We start from the raw sequence: 18,431 nt of genomic DNA on the forward strand, positions 1-18,431 counted from the left end.
TACGTTCTGCCAAGAAATGTGCACTACTGAAACATGTGTACATATGAAAATGTATATATTCATTACACACTTAAACACATACACGTATTTTAAAGATATATCACTGCGGGGAGGAGAAAGTCACAACATAGGAACCTTGCTTACCGAAGCACTTCCTTTATATCTCATTGTGGGTCCCCTCACTACTATTTATTTCTTAGTAAAGGTTTTCAATATTTCTTACCTCTATTATCACAAACCTTAAGGTCTTTTCTCTTTATTATCTACTTAAATATTTACAAATATGTACTGATTACTTATTCTGTGCTGTGCATAATTGAGGTACCTTTCAGAACAAAACAGAACATTATAGTTCCCTTTTGCAAGGAGCTCACAGCCTGTTAATTCAGTTGCATAGACATCTTCATGGTAACCTTTCTTTTTGTATTCTGAGCCTGTGAAAAGGATGGACTCCCAACAAATAGGTGTTCTTGAATTAACGAATTTAGAATACCTGATATTAAAGTACTAACAATGTAACTTACAGGCAAGCTGGTTTGGAAAGAGAAATCGAGAACTAACTGGTTTAGTTCAACCTCATGACTAATAACTGCAACTTAATCTACCAGGTCAACTTCTAAGATGAAAGTGGTGGTTGAAGCTGTGCATACACTAAATTACAGGGGACAAAGATTCCAATTTTGATCCTTTTCTTTGGTTTGATAAGAGGAAAGGGTAAGGAAGTTGCAATACATTTTAAAATCATACAAACTAAACATATAAAATAGTTTAGTTTATTTGCAGCTCACAAATGTGTAATACTAAAATGTATGTAATAGCTATTCTTTGGGAAAAATTGGGTATGAATTGATTCAGCTTCCATCATATCAAATATATGAGGGAAAAGTGAAGAAATTTCTCGTATTGATATACCTATCAGCATATTTGGAAGGACTTTGAGTGCACAGATGTACCTGTATTATGCTAAATATTTCTTCAAGACTACCTGTTAAAAGCTTGCATTCACAGTTGCTTATTTCTACGTGTACATTTTTATCCTTCACAGCTTTCACTGCATGTTTCATAATTACAGCTTTTTTTTCTTTACTTTGTGTTTAAAAAACACAAGGACTGGAATTTTGCCTCAGGAAGCAAGTTTATCCGTAATCCTGTTGAGTTAATATTACTTATTACTTCACAAAACACATAACTCTATTTTGTGTGTTTTTAAATAACACCATAGGGTTCAACACAACTGAATATAACAATGTAGAAAACACTTCAGTTGTAATTATTTTCCCTTATTTGAGAAATTGTTTTCTTTATCATATTTGGAGAACACAAGTCAGTAAAGTAAAAAGGTATATTTTAAAGCATTCGTATTGGATTGACCAACTACTTAAATCGAAATAATTCTGTAACAAAATTAATGCAAAGTGTTTCTGATTTTACAAAAATGTAACACATATAAGAGAACGTGCCACACAGTTTTCTTTTCTGTCCAAATTCTTCTGTTGAGTATCTTTATTCGCGTCATAGCTCCTCCAAGCCCTACCTGAGTCGCATTGAGATTGGCCGTCTACCACCGATCAGTTAGACACAGGCCTCCAAGGGGCTGTCAGGACTGAATACCTGCTGACCTCCGATATCCTGGTCACATGTTGGAAGCCCTTTGCTGCTTTTGTCCAAATTATTGAATACATTCATAAACTGAGTTATAATGGCAGAAAAAATACTGACTTTCTTTCTGAAACATTAGGACCAGTCTACTCATGATAATTATAAAACCTTACACCTAGATGAGTTCTTAAAGACCATTCAGTTAACTTGTGCTGCTTAGGAGGAAGAAATTGTCCTGCTCAGACTGCTCATTTCTGATATATGAAATTTTCAAAATATGGCCTATTTAGCCTCTTATTACCACTGTTAAATATTGGACTAGTTGCTTTGAATTTTTGGTTATATGTAGACAGAATCTAAAGATAATTTAACAAAGGAATGAACCAAGTTTCGAACACTTATTTAACTGTGACTCACACACAAAAAAAGTATTATTATAAGTACTGAAATAAGAAAACAACAGTTTAACCCATTGGGAACTATTTTTGCAAGTAAAGATTAGCATACTTTTTTTAAAGATGAATTTAGCATGGCACTAATCTATATTTCTTATTTTTATTCACTGGTGTTCTTTTCTTAATTAACTCATAATTTTTTAATTTAAGTCCTGTAGTTTTCCCCAAGAAAACTTAAGACACTACTGCTAGCATTTCTCACAAAATATTTTTTCATGTCATTATATACACACTAAAGAACATTTTGAATTCTTCCAATTAAACTGTTCCTACTTTGTATTAAATCTACACACCTCATCTTTGCCACTTGATCCAGTCATTTCAAGGCCTACTATAAAATAAACACTGGTGGCTTATTAAACCTATTTTATTCAAACATAAGACAGATTCTTAAGGATGTATCCTTTTAAACTTCAAGTTTCTTACATATTTATGTGTGTGTAGATAGGTATTCAAACACAAATACATTTTAAAAGGAAAAAACTACATTTGATATTTAAAACATCTTTCCAAATAAAATTTGTATTCATTTAAAAGTGTTTATATCTTATATTCTTACAATATTATATTACAGTTTATCTCTCCAAGGCTTGTAAAAGTGAAGAATAAATTATGGAGTGAAGAATCTATACTTTGCCTTTTTGGGGTGCTTTTCCAGTCCTATTGTACCATATATTCTTTTATTTTAGGAGTTACTAAATGTCCTGTTTTTTCCTGTCTTGTTCATTGGGCAAACAGGGGTAGATGGTCCCCCTCCCTAGATAGGAGACGACCTCCTAGCCCCAGGATTCAAATCCAGCATGCATCTCCGGAGAATGACAGGTACTAGTCAACTCCTGCTCACAGACAAGTGGCTTCCAGAGCTTGGAGGCCACCAAATGGAGGATAAGCAAGTGAAATGATGGTTATGACATGCTTCCTTCCAGGAGTCAGAGCCAGATGTGTTGTGATTCCGTCAATAAGTGCATCTGCCTTTAATAAAACACCTTGGAATTAGTGAAATGAGGGTAGTGGTTTAATGAATGGCAGTGTATAAACATGTCAATTCTGTTTTAAGGATGGGTATTTATTTTAGTTTTTTTGATTTCTAAAAATAGATTTAACTATTGTTTTGTTCGCATGTAAATAAATAAAAAATTCTTAAGTGCTTTAAAATATGTTAAAATATATCCAGAACCTAGTCTGCTCTTTGTTACGTATATTGGTTGATGGTTTAATCTCAGTTGTCTTGTTTTGTTACTGCTTAAGCTTGTTGTAAATGAAGTTTAGACTTTGGGGAATATTTAAAAATGTATGATTTAGAGTAGAACACCTGGTTCTTATATATTTTATGAACATTGTGTTTTTAAACTAAATACTGTCAAGGGCTAGAATCAGTCCATATATTAGGTTTTTAAAAATAGCATCCATGCTCAGAATCCACTTCATTCTGATACATTAGAAGTTCCACAATATTTATTTTTTATTGCTTTGTTTTCCTTCTTAGTTGTAGTTCACTCAATTCTATTTTATGGTGCTTGTTATCTTTTAATATAGTCTTTATCTTTAAATAATTTTTCCCAATTGGTCACAAAGGGTTATTGGGTGTTTTCAATGCTTCTCTTTTGGTATAAGCAGAAATTCAATCAACACATTGGTGATATTTATTAAGTAGATAGTATATGTGGTATCTCAGAAATAGAACAACTAGTCATGCCAACATACAAGTTCATTTTTAAAAAACTATGTGTGTATAGAGCAGAGTAGTTGTAACATAAGAGTACTATCATTTATTGTCTGTATCCATAATAGAGATATTTTCAAGATTTCATTTTGAAAGAAATACTAAACACTGTCAGAATAAATTAATACATCATTTTATAAATGTTGGAAAATACCACAAACTGCTATTTTATGAAGGCCTTTGTGATATTTTATAATGTTTTAGTCTTTAAGACATTTACTTCTTAATATCACTTATATTTATATATTTTGGATCTAAAAGTAATTTCTTCTGCTATCTGATTTCTTTTTTTTTTTAAATTTATTTATTTTTAGAGAGGGGAAAGGGAGGGAAGGAGCAAGAGAGGGACAGAAATATCAGTGTGTGAGAGAAGTATCAATCAGTTGCCTGTCATTCACCCCCAGCTGAGGACCTGGCCTGCAACCCAGGCATGTGCCCTGACTGGGAACTGAACTGATGACCTTTTCGTTTGCAGGCCAGCACTCAATCCACTGAGCCACACCAGCCAGGGCAGCTATCTGATTTCTAGGACAGAATTTCTGAGACTAGGAAAATTAATAAAATCTTCAATGAAAAAAATACTATAAATTTAAAGTCTCTTCAAATAAGAATGTAAAATAATTGTATAAAGCAAATAAACATTTGCATCTTCACTGCTACTCATTCCTTTAACAAATACTTATTGTGCTCCTAATGTGTGCACTATTCTAATGGCTAAAGTCACAGCAGTGTTTACAGAAGCCAAGGTCCTGATCAAGGAACTTATAATTTCATTTTATAAAAGGCAATTCTGGAAAGCCTTCGAATTTATTCCAATACAAGTGAGTCAATGGATTTCATCTTATATAATCACTGTTTGAGTATAGGACAATTAAATATGATGGTTTTTGTAATGAATATAAATTTAAGATTATCTGGGCATTGTTTGAGCAAAATGGAAATCTAAATAATCATTTTTAGTTCTTACATACATAAGGTGACAGTTAATTGAAAATTAGTTATTTAAAGACATAAGAATTATGTAATTTGATTTCATAGATTGCATACATAGCTTTAAGGATAAATTTTTAGGATTAGAAATACTACTTTTAGATAAAATTATAAAGGAAATTCTTACTATTACATAATTCTGAATAGTATTTACTGTTTTATTATGATTTATTTGTAAATAAATCCATGTTCAACAAAAAAATACATTCTAAATGCCTAGATATATGATTTATTACTGTAGGGAACAGAAAATTTTTTGCAGTAACCTTTTAATGAAGTATAGAAATCATGTGGACATAAAAACAAGAGATTTTACATCAACAGGTACTAAATTCTTAGGTAACTATGTCAACCACTTGGCAAAATTTAACACTTGCATTTCACCTCAGCACTTTTATGTATTCATTTAAAAGTTTCTACCAATTTGCAAATGAAGTGGACATAGCATTATATTTGGGAATGGTAAATATAGATAAGGTGACTTTCACTCTATGTACTGGTAGCTAGAAAAATATTCTAAAGTCAGTGACAATTTATATAATCAGCCTTTGGATGCCTTGAATCAGAGCTCTTATTGATAATTTTGAAAATAACAAATAATACAAAAATAGTAAACTCTTGCTTAAAAGAGTTCTCTAGTAAGTTGGAAAGGATGTAGCTGACCTTGCATTTCTCGCAGTGTGTACACACACAGTTTCTAATGTATCATTTCACCCTAATGTGGTTTCAGCAGTGCCCAATGTTGATGTCATCGGAAGTGGTTCAGTAGATCTGTTTTGAATTAACATAGAAGTATTTTATCTAAATAAAGCATTTTTTTAAGTTATAGGCTATTTTAAATAATAATGAAGAAAACTATAAATTTGTAACCCCAAGAACTGTTTCTCACAGCTTACTAAAATGTTGAGACTTTTAAGAATCATCATTCCAATAACAAAGTATCTCTTTGTAAATGGCATTATTTTAATATATTAAAAGTAACTTTTATCAACCATGTATATATAACTTTGTGAATTGTAATACAATTTAGATCTGCTTGTCACTTAAAAATACTGAAAATATTTGATAAAATAGCCCTTTCTTCAGGACTTTAAATTGTTGGAACAAGTACCCACTGTGTTTCATGTTAATTCCTGTGATGTTCTGCTAAAGTATCTAATTTCTTTTGTAAAGAACCATATTTGTATGTTTCCCACACTTTTTACTTTGTAGTACCCACTTGCCTATCAGAATCTTTGACCAAAAGTATGAAGTGGTTCCTTTTGATTCAAAGTGAATGAATCTTCTCTCTCCATTCAAAATATTTCTGGAATAAAGAAATCACCCCTTTTCACTTTCAGAATTAATGGCAGCTGCCACGTAGATGAGGAGAATATGTAAAAACACTTATAGATTCAGTGCATTACTAATTATTTTTGAGTGTTTCATAATATCCTTTATTATTCATGCTTTCAAAAATGCATTTGCTGAATGAAATGTACCTATGTATTATAAATAGTGAGTCTATTTAATGCCTATAGTCATATACACAAATATCAATTCTATACAGAAGAGTAAATGTATCTTCATTGTGTGCATCCATCTTCTCTATATATGAACATTTGTTTAGGTAGAGTCTCTTCAGATTTATTTTTTATTCCCAAACTTTTGAGTAAACAAGATGATAGAGGTTTGTATTCCCTGTGAAGCCATCTAAGTAGTCAGCCAGGATTTAAGTCGATACAGTTGGGCTGGTGAGAGTAAATGAGACAATGCAGACACCATGATCATGCTAGCCTACAGCAAGTCCATAGTGTGAGTTAGATGTTTGTGTTAGATGTGTTATCATCATCATTGTTGCCATTGGCCCCATCAGTTACTGTGATTGCCTATCTAGTATATAAATCATTGTGCTTTAGATGAGAAGAGGAAGAGTATAGAGTTTTACAGAGGTAAACTCGCATTTGAATCTAGAAAGATTTGTAGAAATTACTGGGGGCAGGAGGGAAAGCAGATAAGTTCTAAAAGATCCCTATGACCACATTGTTGTGCAAAGGTAGAAAGTTTGCACAAAGGCCTACCAGATTCTTCGGTATATCCCTAGCTTCCCCCTCCCTATTCCCCAAACTCTTGTCACCTGACTCTTCTCATGTAATACTGTCCTTTCTGGCCTCTTTACTGTTGCTTGAACATACCAGGCACACACTGATTTGGGGCCTTTGCACTTGGTGTCTTTGCCCAGTACAGGTTTTCCCTGCATATATTCATGGCTAACCCCTCTGCCTTATGTCTTTGTTAAAATGTCACCAACTCAGTGAGTCCTTTTCTGAGCGTCCTACCTAAAATTGTAGTCTGCAGCTGCCCCACCCACCTTCCACACACATATTTCTGATACTTTTTACCCTGGTTTACTTTTTTTGTTGTTAGCATTTATTATATTTTAACATACTACGTAGTTTAATTGTTTGAAGGGTTTTGTTGTTGCCTATTTGTCTTCTACCAATAAAATGCCAGTTTCTTGAAGGCAGAACTCTTCTGTTTTGTTCGCAGAAATATTCCAAGCACCTAGAACAGTGCCTGGCATATGTATATACATGCTCAACAATTTGTTAAATGAATGAATTAGTGAAAACCCCTCATGAGAATGAGTTTTGTGAATTGGCCTACAACTCGATGCTTTTGCTGTCTCTTGCTGTGTTGAAGATGAGAAAGGAACATTTGTTCTCCTGGTCCCTGAGTCCTCCTCCAACCAAGCATAAATTCCCATAATGATACCATTTTTTATTTTGAGCTGAGATACCTACTGGGCCTGCAGACCTTACTCTGCCTTTGCCCTTCCATTCGTTTAGCTCCTTCTGCTGTGTTATATGCCTCCCTTCCCTTTGCTTCAGGAACAAGCTTCCTTCCCAACAACCATCTCCCACTGATTTTAGGCATGTACCATGTACTTCTCTATTCCTCCATACCCCACAGTTCCCTCTCCTAACCAAATGCCCAACAAAGTGAGTGAGAACCATCCCTTACATCAGAGAGAGAGTTCTTTTCTTAGTGCTTTTCCCGGCATGGACCAAATTTCATGGTTTCTTCTTTCCTGAATAAGTGTGCATCACAGGGCACGCATCAGAATTGTCCCCTCCACCCTCTTGGCTGGACAGCACGTGACGGCAATAGTTGAGGAGCCACACAGGCTTCCCTCCTCGTGCCAGCTCAGCTTGTTACTGACTGTGGGGCCTGCCCTAAGCTTGTGTCCTCATCTGTAAAATGAAGATGACACCTAAAGAATTGTCATAAGGGTTAAATGAGTGAGTGCCTCTCTCAGTGCCTGGCATTCAGTTGTCCTGCAGTATACCCTCTTTTCCAGCTAGTCAAAGAAAGTGGTTAAGTGAGAGATGTCTTCCTCCTCTATTTTGTCAGAGTAATGAAAGGCTGAAAAACCCAGATGCTGGCTTTGAGGGGCAAAGTACTATTAACCTAGATTTCGGCAAGAAGAAAAGAAGGAGAGAGATGAGCAGGCCCAGAAGTCTCTACACCTTCTGAAGGCAGACTTTATACTTTGATATGTGTCCCTGGTACCTGACAGGGCTTGGCATGAGGTATATTGGACACTCAGGATATCTCGTATTAATAAACAGAGTAAAGACAAGAGAGTAGATCTGAAAAGTCTTCTTCACAGAAAAGGAATTGTAATTATGTGTGGTGGTGGATGTTGATTAGACTTACTATGGTGATCATTTTGCAAACATCAAATCATTATGTTGTATACCTAAACCAATATAATATTATATGTCAATAATAGCTTTAAAAAAGACAAACAGTTGTCTCCTCACCATTGTTAGAAGGAAAGGATATTAGGAACGAAAAGTAAGCATAAATTATAGACAAATAATGAGATAAAAGTATGCATTTCTTTTATGGTTTCTCTTTTTTTAAAATATGTGAGTTTCTTGACCACGGTATTTTATAGTTATTTTAAATATATCATAGCCCAGACACATTTTAGTGTAAATAGGCACATGTAAGCTGCCTTGGGGGTAAGCTTTCTATATAAACATTGTTTCTATGGGAAAATGCATTTCAAGTCCCAAATGCTCAGTGTGCATACGTACTTTGGGACAGAGTAAATTGGGAACATTATCAGTTCTTTGATTTGGGACATGATTGACTTTTAAAATGCTATATGATTACAAATGTATCTTTATGATGATTTTAATGGTTAATTTAAAGTATTCTTATGTGAAACATTTCACTATAGCATTTTTTCTATTCATAATTTTGTGAGAGGAAAATAACAAAGGAAAAATCCTTGTAGCACCAAGTTTCAACTTGTAAAAGTGCAGTCACTTCATCCTTTTGTGATCTTTTAGCACCGAAACCATTTCTGCTGTGACACTTGTCATTGCCACATTTCACTGTTGAATTTGTTTACTCATTAGGAGAGGCAAGGTCACTCAGCAGGGGTCCCTGTTAAGTATCACTGCATTATGTTTAGCCTGATGGCATGTCAGCGCCTTGTCTCCTGTTGGTCAGTTTGTGTCTTCCAAAAAAACAGCACCAGTTCTGATTTTCATTTTCTATTTTATTTAAAAATATACTGACTGACTAAACCATTTAGGTGAGATGGTTGTCATTTTCATGTCTGTTGCTTTTATCATTATATGATAATACTGTAGCTTTATTCATCATATATTTTGTATTTCTTTAACATCTCATTCCACAGGCACTCCAGAAAGTCTGAAAGATCTAGCATCCAAAAACAGACTAGGAAAGGCATTGCCTCTGATGCAGAAAGGTAGGCTTGGCGTTGTGCGTGTGGCCATCTTCTGTTCTATTACCACAGTCAGGGCACTTCACACGACCAGTTCTTATATACAAACTGTGATGTTGAAAGACATTCATGTAAACAGACCTCCTATATGGGGTAGTGTCATTCAAAAAACAGGAGAAGGGTGATTTGAAGACAGCCCTTAAGACTTGGGGCTTAAGAAAAATCTCATGCACTTATCTTAGTGATTATTCTGATTATTAAAGAGAATTAAAACCATACTTGTTTCTATATACATGTTGGGACATTCATATTTTGTTCCTGAGATTATTTACTTGTTAACAATGAATATAGTACCTAAAAATGCAAGTAGTTCTTATTTAAGTGTCTATTATTTATTTAATTCATGCCATCTTTTAAAAAATTTAATTTCTACATACAGATAATCTGAAATTCTACTTGACTATTATAAACAAAGATATTTGCTGAGTTAATACAGAAATTATAAGGATTAGTGATCTTTTATTTGTAATTCATCTAACTCCATATTATTTCTACTATTTTGGGTACAAGGTATTTTTTTACATTTTTACATAGTTGTGAGAAATACCAGAAATCCAATTAACATATATTTATTAGTCCAGCAATTACTGAAAGCATGCAGGGTGACATAGATATAAATGAATGAATACATTCATGTGCCATAGAAGTTGTAAAGACATGCATGAGATACAGCGAAAGCAGGGAGAAGAGTGGCATGCTTATGAGTTAGGAAATATTTCATAAACAGGTGTCACTTGAGCTAAATCCAGAGATATACAAGTAGATGTGAAGGGTAGAGATTTTCATGAGAAGGGAACAAAATGAGGATACAGTGAGGCCTGAAATATTTTCTTGGGTATGGGGAAACCATACCCATTTGGGGAGGGAGAATAGGATACAGGAGATAGGAGAGAGGGCTGAAAATAAAACTGAGTAAGTCCTTAGAGTTTATGCTAGAGGTTGTATTATAAATGCCCTTGTGGACGTGCTACAGATTTTCACTTTCTGATTTATTCCATGGAAGATTAATGGATAGGCCTTAAACATGGAGGTACATGATTGGTTTTGAGTTTCAAAATTTTAAGTCACTTTGACAGCACTTTGGAAGGCAGTCTGAAAGTTCCAGGGGTAGATGTAGTATACCAGTAAAGCTGTTGCAGTGGTTTGGGTGGAGGTAGAATCTGTACAAGGCAGTGAATCATTCAGTTAACAAACAAACACGTGCCAAACTGTGTGCTAAGTTCACAGAACAAAATAGGAGCAAAAAAGGAAGGCTTCCCGGAGGATGTTACCTCTGAGATGGGGTCTGAAAAATCAGTAGGTGTTAGTCACATCAAGGGGTATGAGAAGGGGAGATGGAATTTATTCCTGGCTAATGGTCTTTTGGGGTATTAACTATTTAGGAAACTTAACTTAGAATGGAAAAAGGAACTGGGAAACTCAAAAAAGTGTTGAATTTTAATTTCAGTTTTACAGAGGAGCTGGACTTTGAGGAAGGAAATAAAGCACAGAGTTCTAGCATTTTAGACAGACCAGACAGATTAGATAGAGAGATCGATAGAACAATACTGATTATGTTTCTTTTTATGTATTCCTTATTGTCAGCTCACTGTAAGCTCTTTACTAGCCCTGTAAACAACTGAAGTTTTTAAGTTTTTAATCTTCAACCATCATATAACCTTGCTATCTCATGCACATATGATTTCAATTATTTTGACATGATTGAAATTTTTCCCACAATGTTCTTTGTATTCCATTCATGCTTATTTAATTTTGTATTTATGGTGTTATCAGTGAACAAATTTTTTGACAATAAAGTACTGTTTTACAAAATGTTAGATAATTCAACTGAATCAACTGAAGGGGCTTAACTACAGAGGAGTGACATTTAGACATCTTTCTCTGCAACCCTGGAAATTTTTATAGATAAACATAAATCCTCCCTTCAGTAAGAATAGCAAGAATTTAACTGACCCCCCCACTCTCAAATGTTTGCTGCTTAAGAACCCTATTCCTATTAGTTTTGCCTTTACTTACTTTGGCTGTAGGTTTTAGTATAGAAAACTCAGACATTTTAGGTATATATATTTGTTTGATATAATTTGAGCTCTTTATTGATTTTTATTACAGTATAAATTACAGACCTAGTTTCTAAGTGAATTGTTGAACAGCTAGTTACAAAAGAAGAATTGGTCTGGATTTTCTAAGTTTGTGTTAGTTCTCCTTTCATTAGAAGATACCTTGAGTTAACATCTAACTGCAGGTGAATCGAGGCCACAGTATGAATGCTGCAGGTGCTATTTTTAGCCTTTGGGAGCTAACAAGTTCCCTAAAGGAGTCATACTACACAGTTATTCTTTGGCTTCTGTCAAAATTTGCTATAATGTTTATAATATTTATAAATTTGTATAATATTTATAATTTCAAAGGTCCTTTGTTGGCCTAAACAAATTTGGCCTTATGAGCAACAGCCTTGTAAGAAAATATCTGGAAAGATATCATGGTCATCTGTAGATAGAATGCAGACAGAACTGACTTCTGACTTTCGTGTCTCGCTGTTTAAAGCAGTGCCTCAGATTCTTTGGGGAAACTCCGGACTAAAAGTCTGACTTTTCACCTCCATGTGAATTTGGCCCAGTGAACCACTAGCACCATTTCTGCATCCTGTGCTAGTGACTTTTTCTTCTTGTGGAGCCTGCATTCTTAATCCTAACTGAGGAATGTTTTGTCAGGATGGGCATTTAGAATTGCTTGAGTATGCATTTTATGTGTCTCTAGTGTTCCTGGAAAGAGCATGTGTAGGCCTGTAACAGCCATTACAGGAGGAACCATTTTGAAGATCTAACCTTAAGTAGCACGTGCATGGTCATCTTTTTAAAGGTCGTTAAAAAACACACAGCTATATTGTTAAGTTGCAATAGAAGCAATTTATTGCAACTTAACATGTCTGGCTAACAACCTAAGGTTTCAGTGATGTGTTTTACTTAAGTTCAAGTCCTAAACACTAGTCTTAGGTGAAGAGAGTAGGCATTGGTTGAACTCAGTGAGTAGATATGGATTTGCAGATGGTGGACTAGAGTCCGACGTATTTTGATTTAATTAGAATTGTTCTCTAGAAGACTCATTTTGTAAAAAAATATGAGTTCTATATAGGCGGATATAACAGATTAAGTATTCGTTAAATGCCATTTCCCATATGTTTTGTTCCTTCAAAATGTCAGAACGGGAGTAGGATTGAGGTGGGAGATGGGGGTGGGTGAGGTGAGGGAGAGTGGGGGGGGATGGAGACAATTGTACTTGAACAACAATAAAAAATAATAAATAAAAAATTTAAAAATGAGAATAAAAAAGTCAGAACACAATATTATGAAATCTTGCTAAAAATGTTGATACCTGGACATATATTTATATTTTGTCTTACAAGATTAACAATATATCTGGGGGGTGAAACTACCATTTTATATCTCATGATATAGAAATATATTCTGCCTCAATAGGGAGAAAAGGGAGCAAATTTTGAAGCTCCATAGACCTGTATAGATCTTGCCTTTACCACATGTTGGCTCTTTGTCTTTTTACAAGTCTCTCTATGATCCTCAGTTTTTCCATCTATAAAATGGGGATAATAACACTTCTCAGAACTATTGTGAGAATACAAACAAAGAACATACATGTGGATGTATATGTTCATATATACATATATAACACATACATGCATACAAACACATGCATATATACATACATATCCTCAGTGTCTGGCATGTAGAGATGGCTTCATTTTGATGCTCAGTAAAGAGTTGTCATTATCATTTTACTAATCTTCATTCACTTCTGTTCCATTCTCTAACATAGTGGTTCTTAATCTCTTTCATTCTTACATTCTTAGCCCACACAATTTCATTGCAAAGATCAAGGCTCCACAGCCTGGATTCTCAACATTTCACTCCTGTACCTCAGAACTTCTTGATCAATATCTCCTTCTTCTTGTCTGAAACAAACTCGGGACCATTATCTCATCTCTAAAACCTTGCTCTTCTCTCTTCAAGTTCTGCATTTTCACTGTCCTCAGTTTCTCTGCCTTCCTGCCATACTCCGCCCTCTTCCTCAGGCAAAGTGGTTTTCTGTGCCTGCCCTTTGGTCTGTGCTGTCATACTTGTTACAGTTTGGCTAGTGGCAGGGACTGTTATGTTACTGAGGGAATTTTAGTTCATGTCAAAGAGAAAAATAGATCCGGCGTTACATGATTAACCTGAAACAGTACAAGCTGTTTTCATACACCACGGGCCCGTGGTGCTTGGGAGATGAGAACACTAAGTCACCCAGTCTTGCTCTGTGTAACACCTAGAAAGCCATTTCTTTGACCTGAAATTGCTTTTTATAACTTTGCCGTTTAGTTTGGTACTACATCAAGTCTGCCTAAGTTATTTACATTTCAAGTCACATTTAAGAAGTACTTTTGACACTTATGACTTGCATTAAGAAATGAAGCAAGATTTTAGGGAAATTGCAGGATCCATGAAATTTCTCACTTCTAGGGTGAGAACTGTAGTATTCAATTTTCAAACTACATTTAGAGAGTATATTCCAAACAAAGAGTACTTGAGATTTATTCTCATGATAATGGCTTTTAAAGCATGATAGATAAAAAAACTCACTCTTTGTCATCGGAAAGGATTTGATCATGCAGTCCTTCCCCTATAAATTATATAATTCTGTAGAGTTAAGTCAGAAGTCAGTTCAGATGAATTAAGTTTCATATGTAGAATACTAACAGTACGTTTTCTTTTAATTTGGAAATCAAGGTGCAGACCAGGTTTTGAGATCTACACTAGAGTCGGATAAAGCATTAATCCAGATCTCTAGAAGATACAATGCACATTAAAAACCTAAGCTGTGTCTCTTTATTTTCTAAAACTTTACATTTTTCCATTTTATTGTTCTGAAATAAAGAAGATGTCCTGAATCAAAATCATTAGAGCTGTTAAAATCATTTTTCATAAAAGAAAAATTGTCAATCTGAATACAAGTTGAATAAAGCACTCAGTAATTAACATGCTTCCTGTGATCAATATGTATTCTTTTCCCTCACATACTTTAAATTACTTAATCGAATTTTGCAGCATTGTTTCAAAAAGAATGAGATGCTGTTCCATTACTTCTGTCACTGTGGAAAATGAAACATGTCAGATATCTTAAATGTGCATTTTATTTATAATATATACTGAAAATTATGAAAAATACAAAAACACATGTGTTTTTAAGAAGCATATATACAGGGTGGAGCAAGAAGTAGGTTTACAGTTCATATAAGAAACAGTTTATTCTTGTATTATTATTTATTGATTATTGTATTATTTTGTATATAAACAACTGTAAACCTACTCCCCCCCTTATATTAGTCCTCCCTTATCCACTGCGGATACCATCCAAGACCCTTAGTTTTTACCTATACATACCTGTGATAAAGTTTAATTTATAAATTAGGCATAGTAAGACATTAACAACAATAACTAATAAAATAGAATAATAATAAGAATATACTGCAATAAAAATAATGTGAATGTGGTGTCTCTCTTTCTCTTGTCACAGTGGACTGGGTAACTGAAACCGTGGAAGGCAAAACTATGGGTACAGGGGCTGCTGCAAATGTACACATCAGCATTTAATTCCTAATCCTTAGTTTATAAATTTGCTTTATAATAATTTTGTGTTTTCTTTTCAAAGATTTCATTTATTTATTTTTAGAGAAGGAAGGAAGAGAGAAAGAGAGAGAGACAGAGAGACAGAGAGAGAAACATCAATGTGCGGTTGCTGGGGGCCATGGCCTGCAACCTAGGCATGTGCCCTGACTGGGAATTGAACCTGCGATGCCTGGTTCACAGCCCGCACTCAATCCACTGAGCTACCCCAGCCAGGGCACTTTATAATAATTTTGAATAACATATTGAGACAACTATCAGAATATGGAAAACTATCTTTTATATATATTATATACTAAAGAACTTGTTTTTATCTGTATGTCAGCCTTTTGCATTTAGTCAGTTTAGTGATAAAGTGCTCTCCATCTTATTATATCATTTTAGTGTGTTGATCTGTTTAAATTAACCTCAGAAGAGATCTTCATTTTCCTGTCTATTTGATATAGACTTCTTGTTGCAGAGTAAAATTATGCATGAACATCATGAAAATATACACAATTCTACAGTGCATTATTTCTTCTTGAAGGCAAGTGCTTGAACAATCTGCGTTCATTAATCTAACATACTCATTTAATTAGGATATCTTTGTGAGCTCTTGCTATCTGTGCAGCTGTGTTGTAGACACTAGACATACAGCTCAGTAAAATAATAATAAAAGTAATAATAGTAATAGAGAAACAGAGTGCTCTGGCTTTATGGAAATTATAAGGTTTATTACATTGAAGGAATCTGGATTAGCCGTCAAAAACTATATGACATGCACATTTCCAATAAACTGTCAGTTTGAACTGAATTGCATTTCAGTACTATGTAGTGGGTTTTCTCCTGGTTTTTAAAATCACTGTCTTGTAAGATTAACCAGGTCTTCCTTGGACAGATATGTTGGTATTAAAGTTAATGTGAACCTGCTGCTGACTGAAGATCTTTTTTGACCCTAATGTTTTAGGGTTCTCCCACCATGTCTTTCTAGAAGGGGATACGCAGCCCCAAGAGCGACTGATCAGCCAGTCCTTAGGGGAAAACATCCCGCTCGCTCAAGGTCGAGTGAGCACTCTAGTGTCAGAACACTGTGTTCTGTCCACCACCTTGGCCCCGGAGGGTCGGCGCCACCTTCTCCGCTTCTGACCAGGTCGCTATTCAGTGTCCAGCCCAGCTTTCATGTCCTGCCTCCGGGTGTCGCTGTGCTGTTGTACCTTCCTGAGCACTCGATGCTTTCACTCATTATGACACCATGATTTTTAATCCTTTCTTTGTGACACAAACCTCTCTCACATCCTCTATTACTTACATCTATCTCCACTGTGCTGGTGATATTCTATAGTTCCTGCCAATGAGCTATCATTGAAAATTAACTTTGGCTGTGTTACGTCCTTCCATCTGTCTGTGGCATATTCATATATATATATATTAATTATATGAAATCATGTGAAATTAAATGTATATTTGCTTTAAAAAGTATAAGGAATTTAAAACAAACTTTGGTATGTGTTCATTAAAATCTTAGTTTTTAAGTTCTTTAGTTTAAAAAAATATGTTCAGTGCCAGCAGATGGAGATCAACTCACTCCTGGGCAGCAGCAATGCATTTACACACATCTGAATTCTTATTCGTACTTTCGGTTCTTGCACCAGTATGTTTCCTAGCATGTGCCCAAGATTATTTTTTAAATACCTTTCAAGGTTTTTTCCTATTTAAAAATAAAATACTAGTAAATGGTAATTAATGAAAAGTCTTCAGCTGTAACTATTCTTATCACTTATAAATGATTCTAGATATAAATATGGATTTAATAATAGCAATTTAGTAACAGTCTTAACTAATTTATGCATACTGTGAAGATTCAGAGGCTGGAATTAGATATTTTTGGTTCAGCACTACCAAAAATTGATAACCTAATAGAAAGCCACAACTTCCTGGCAAGTTCATAAAAAGAAGTAAGTCCAGTTCTGTGCAGTTCAGGGATTAACTATGCATAGCTGAGTGGACAGACACTGCTCTCTTTCTTTATAATTTTTTACACATATCATAAAAAGTTTTGATATTTTTCTTCCAAAGACCTAGTTAGGGGGTTTATACCTGTATTAATAATAGCAGGAAGAAGGAAAAGATTTGTGTCAGGCCCTCTTGGGATTTCATCGTTTCATCCCCCACTTGTTTTCTGCCCGCAGGACGCACCGACAAGGAAGTCCACCCCTCTCCCCTCCCGCAGACCCGACCTTTGGCAGTCGAAGGGGAAGGCAGCTCCCACAAGTGCCAGTGAGAAGCGGCAGTATAGAACAAGGTATCCGCTAAAGAGTGATCATTGTCCAAAAATCTTGGATTTGGGAACCATCTGTCTTGATACTCCTTTTAGTTAACAAATAGTATTTTGATTACATGTAGTTTGCTGGATCTTACAAATTTAAATTTCTTAGAATTTTAGTCCCAGCCCTGAGTTATAATGGTTCATGGCATATACTGTGATTTTGCTGAGTGAGTGAATTATTGAATTTTAGATGGTCTATTGAAAGAACAGATTGAGTCCTAGTTACCTTTTTTCAAGACAAAAAAAGAAAATAAAAAATTGTAATCCTCAGTGCAACATGGTATATTGTGTTCAAAGAAGACCTTGTTATTTAACCTTGTTTTTCAAGTATTTTCTTTCTTAAATACTTGATCACATAGAGAAGAGTTTACTAATGTTTTTTTATTTTAAATTATTTGCGATGTCTTGTGTTTTTTTATAAATTTGATAAAAAATGACTTAGGGTACACATTTTAGTGTTAACAGTCCATGTTACTTAAAATTTCTTTATTTTAAGGATAGACACACTGTTTTTTATTTTCCTAGGGTGGGGGTGAGAGAGTTTTGATAATAGAAATTAAATTCTCTAATCTACCTAGGCTAGACGATTTAAATACTGGGTTAAAATAGTCACTGTTTCCTTCATGTGACCCAAAGTGCTATTTAGTTTTTCAGTAGGTGAAATAATTTGTTATCAGTATATATTTTTATATTAATTTTACCAGGGATTTGTAAAGTAGTTTACTGAAATAATTTTAAATTTGGGGTTGTGATATAAATGGATTACATTTGAGACATGTATTAAAAATCTTTTTTTTTTATGAAACAACTGAAAGGTTGACATTTTGAGTAATTTTTCAGCAGTGTTGGTTGTTACTGATGTTACTTGTATTTCATT

The 18,431-nt window shown here is 34.5% G+C and overlaps 1 protein-coding gene across 47 annotated transcripts in view; it reads left to right on the plus strand.

The window, feature by feature from the left end:
- Positions 1-18,431, plus strand: part of RIMS1 (regulating synaptic membrane exocytosis 1) — a 421,648-nt gene that overhangs the window by 306,312 nt on the left and 96,905 nt on the right. For 18 of the 47 annotated variants that reach the window (XM_045843939.1, XM_045843943.1, XM_045843959.1 and 15 more), the window contains 3 exons: positions 9,464-9,535; positions 16,196-16,378; positions 17,418-17,530. In XM_045843939.1, the coding sequence (XP_045699895.1) occupies positions 9,464-9,535; positions 16,196-16,378; positions 17,418-17,530 (368 nt within the window). The remainder of the gene's footprint in view (positions 1-9,463; positions 9,536-16,195; positions 16,379-17,417; positions 17,531-18,431) is intronic. The other 29 variants (XM_045843949.1, XM_045843950.1, XM_045843960.1 and 26 more) reach the window with 2 other exon arrangements.

This window comes from Phyllostomus hastatus, unplaced genomic scaffold (genome assembly GCF_019186645.2).
Source record: "Phyllostomus hastatus isolate PE091 unplaced genomic scaffold, TTU_PhHast_1.1 phas_contig_40, whole genome shotgun sequence".
NCBI classification, from domain to species: domain Eukaryota; kingdom Metazoa; phylum Chordata; class Mammalia; order Chiroptera; family Phyllostomidae; genus Phyllostomus; species Phyllostomus hastatus.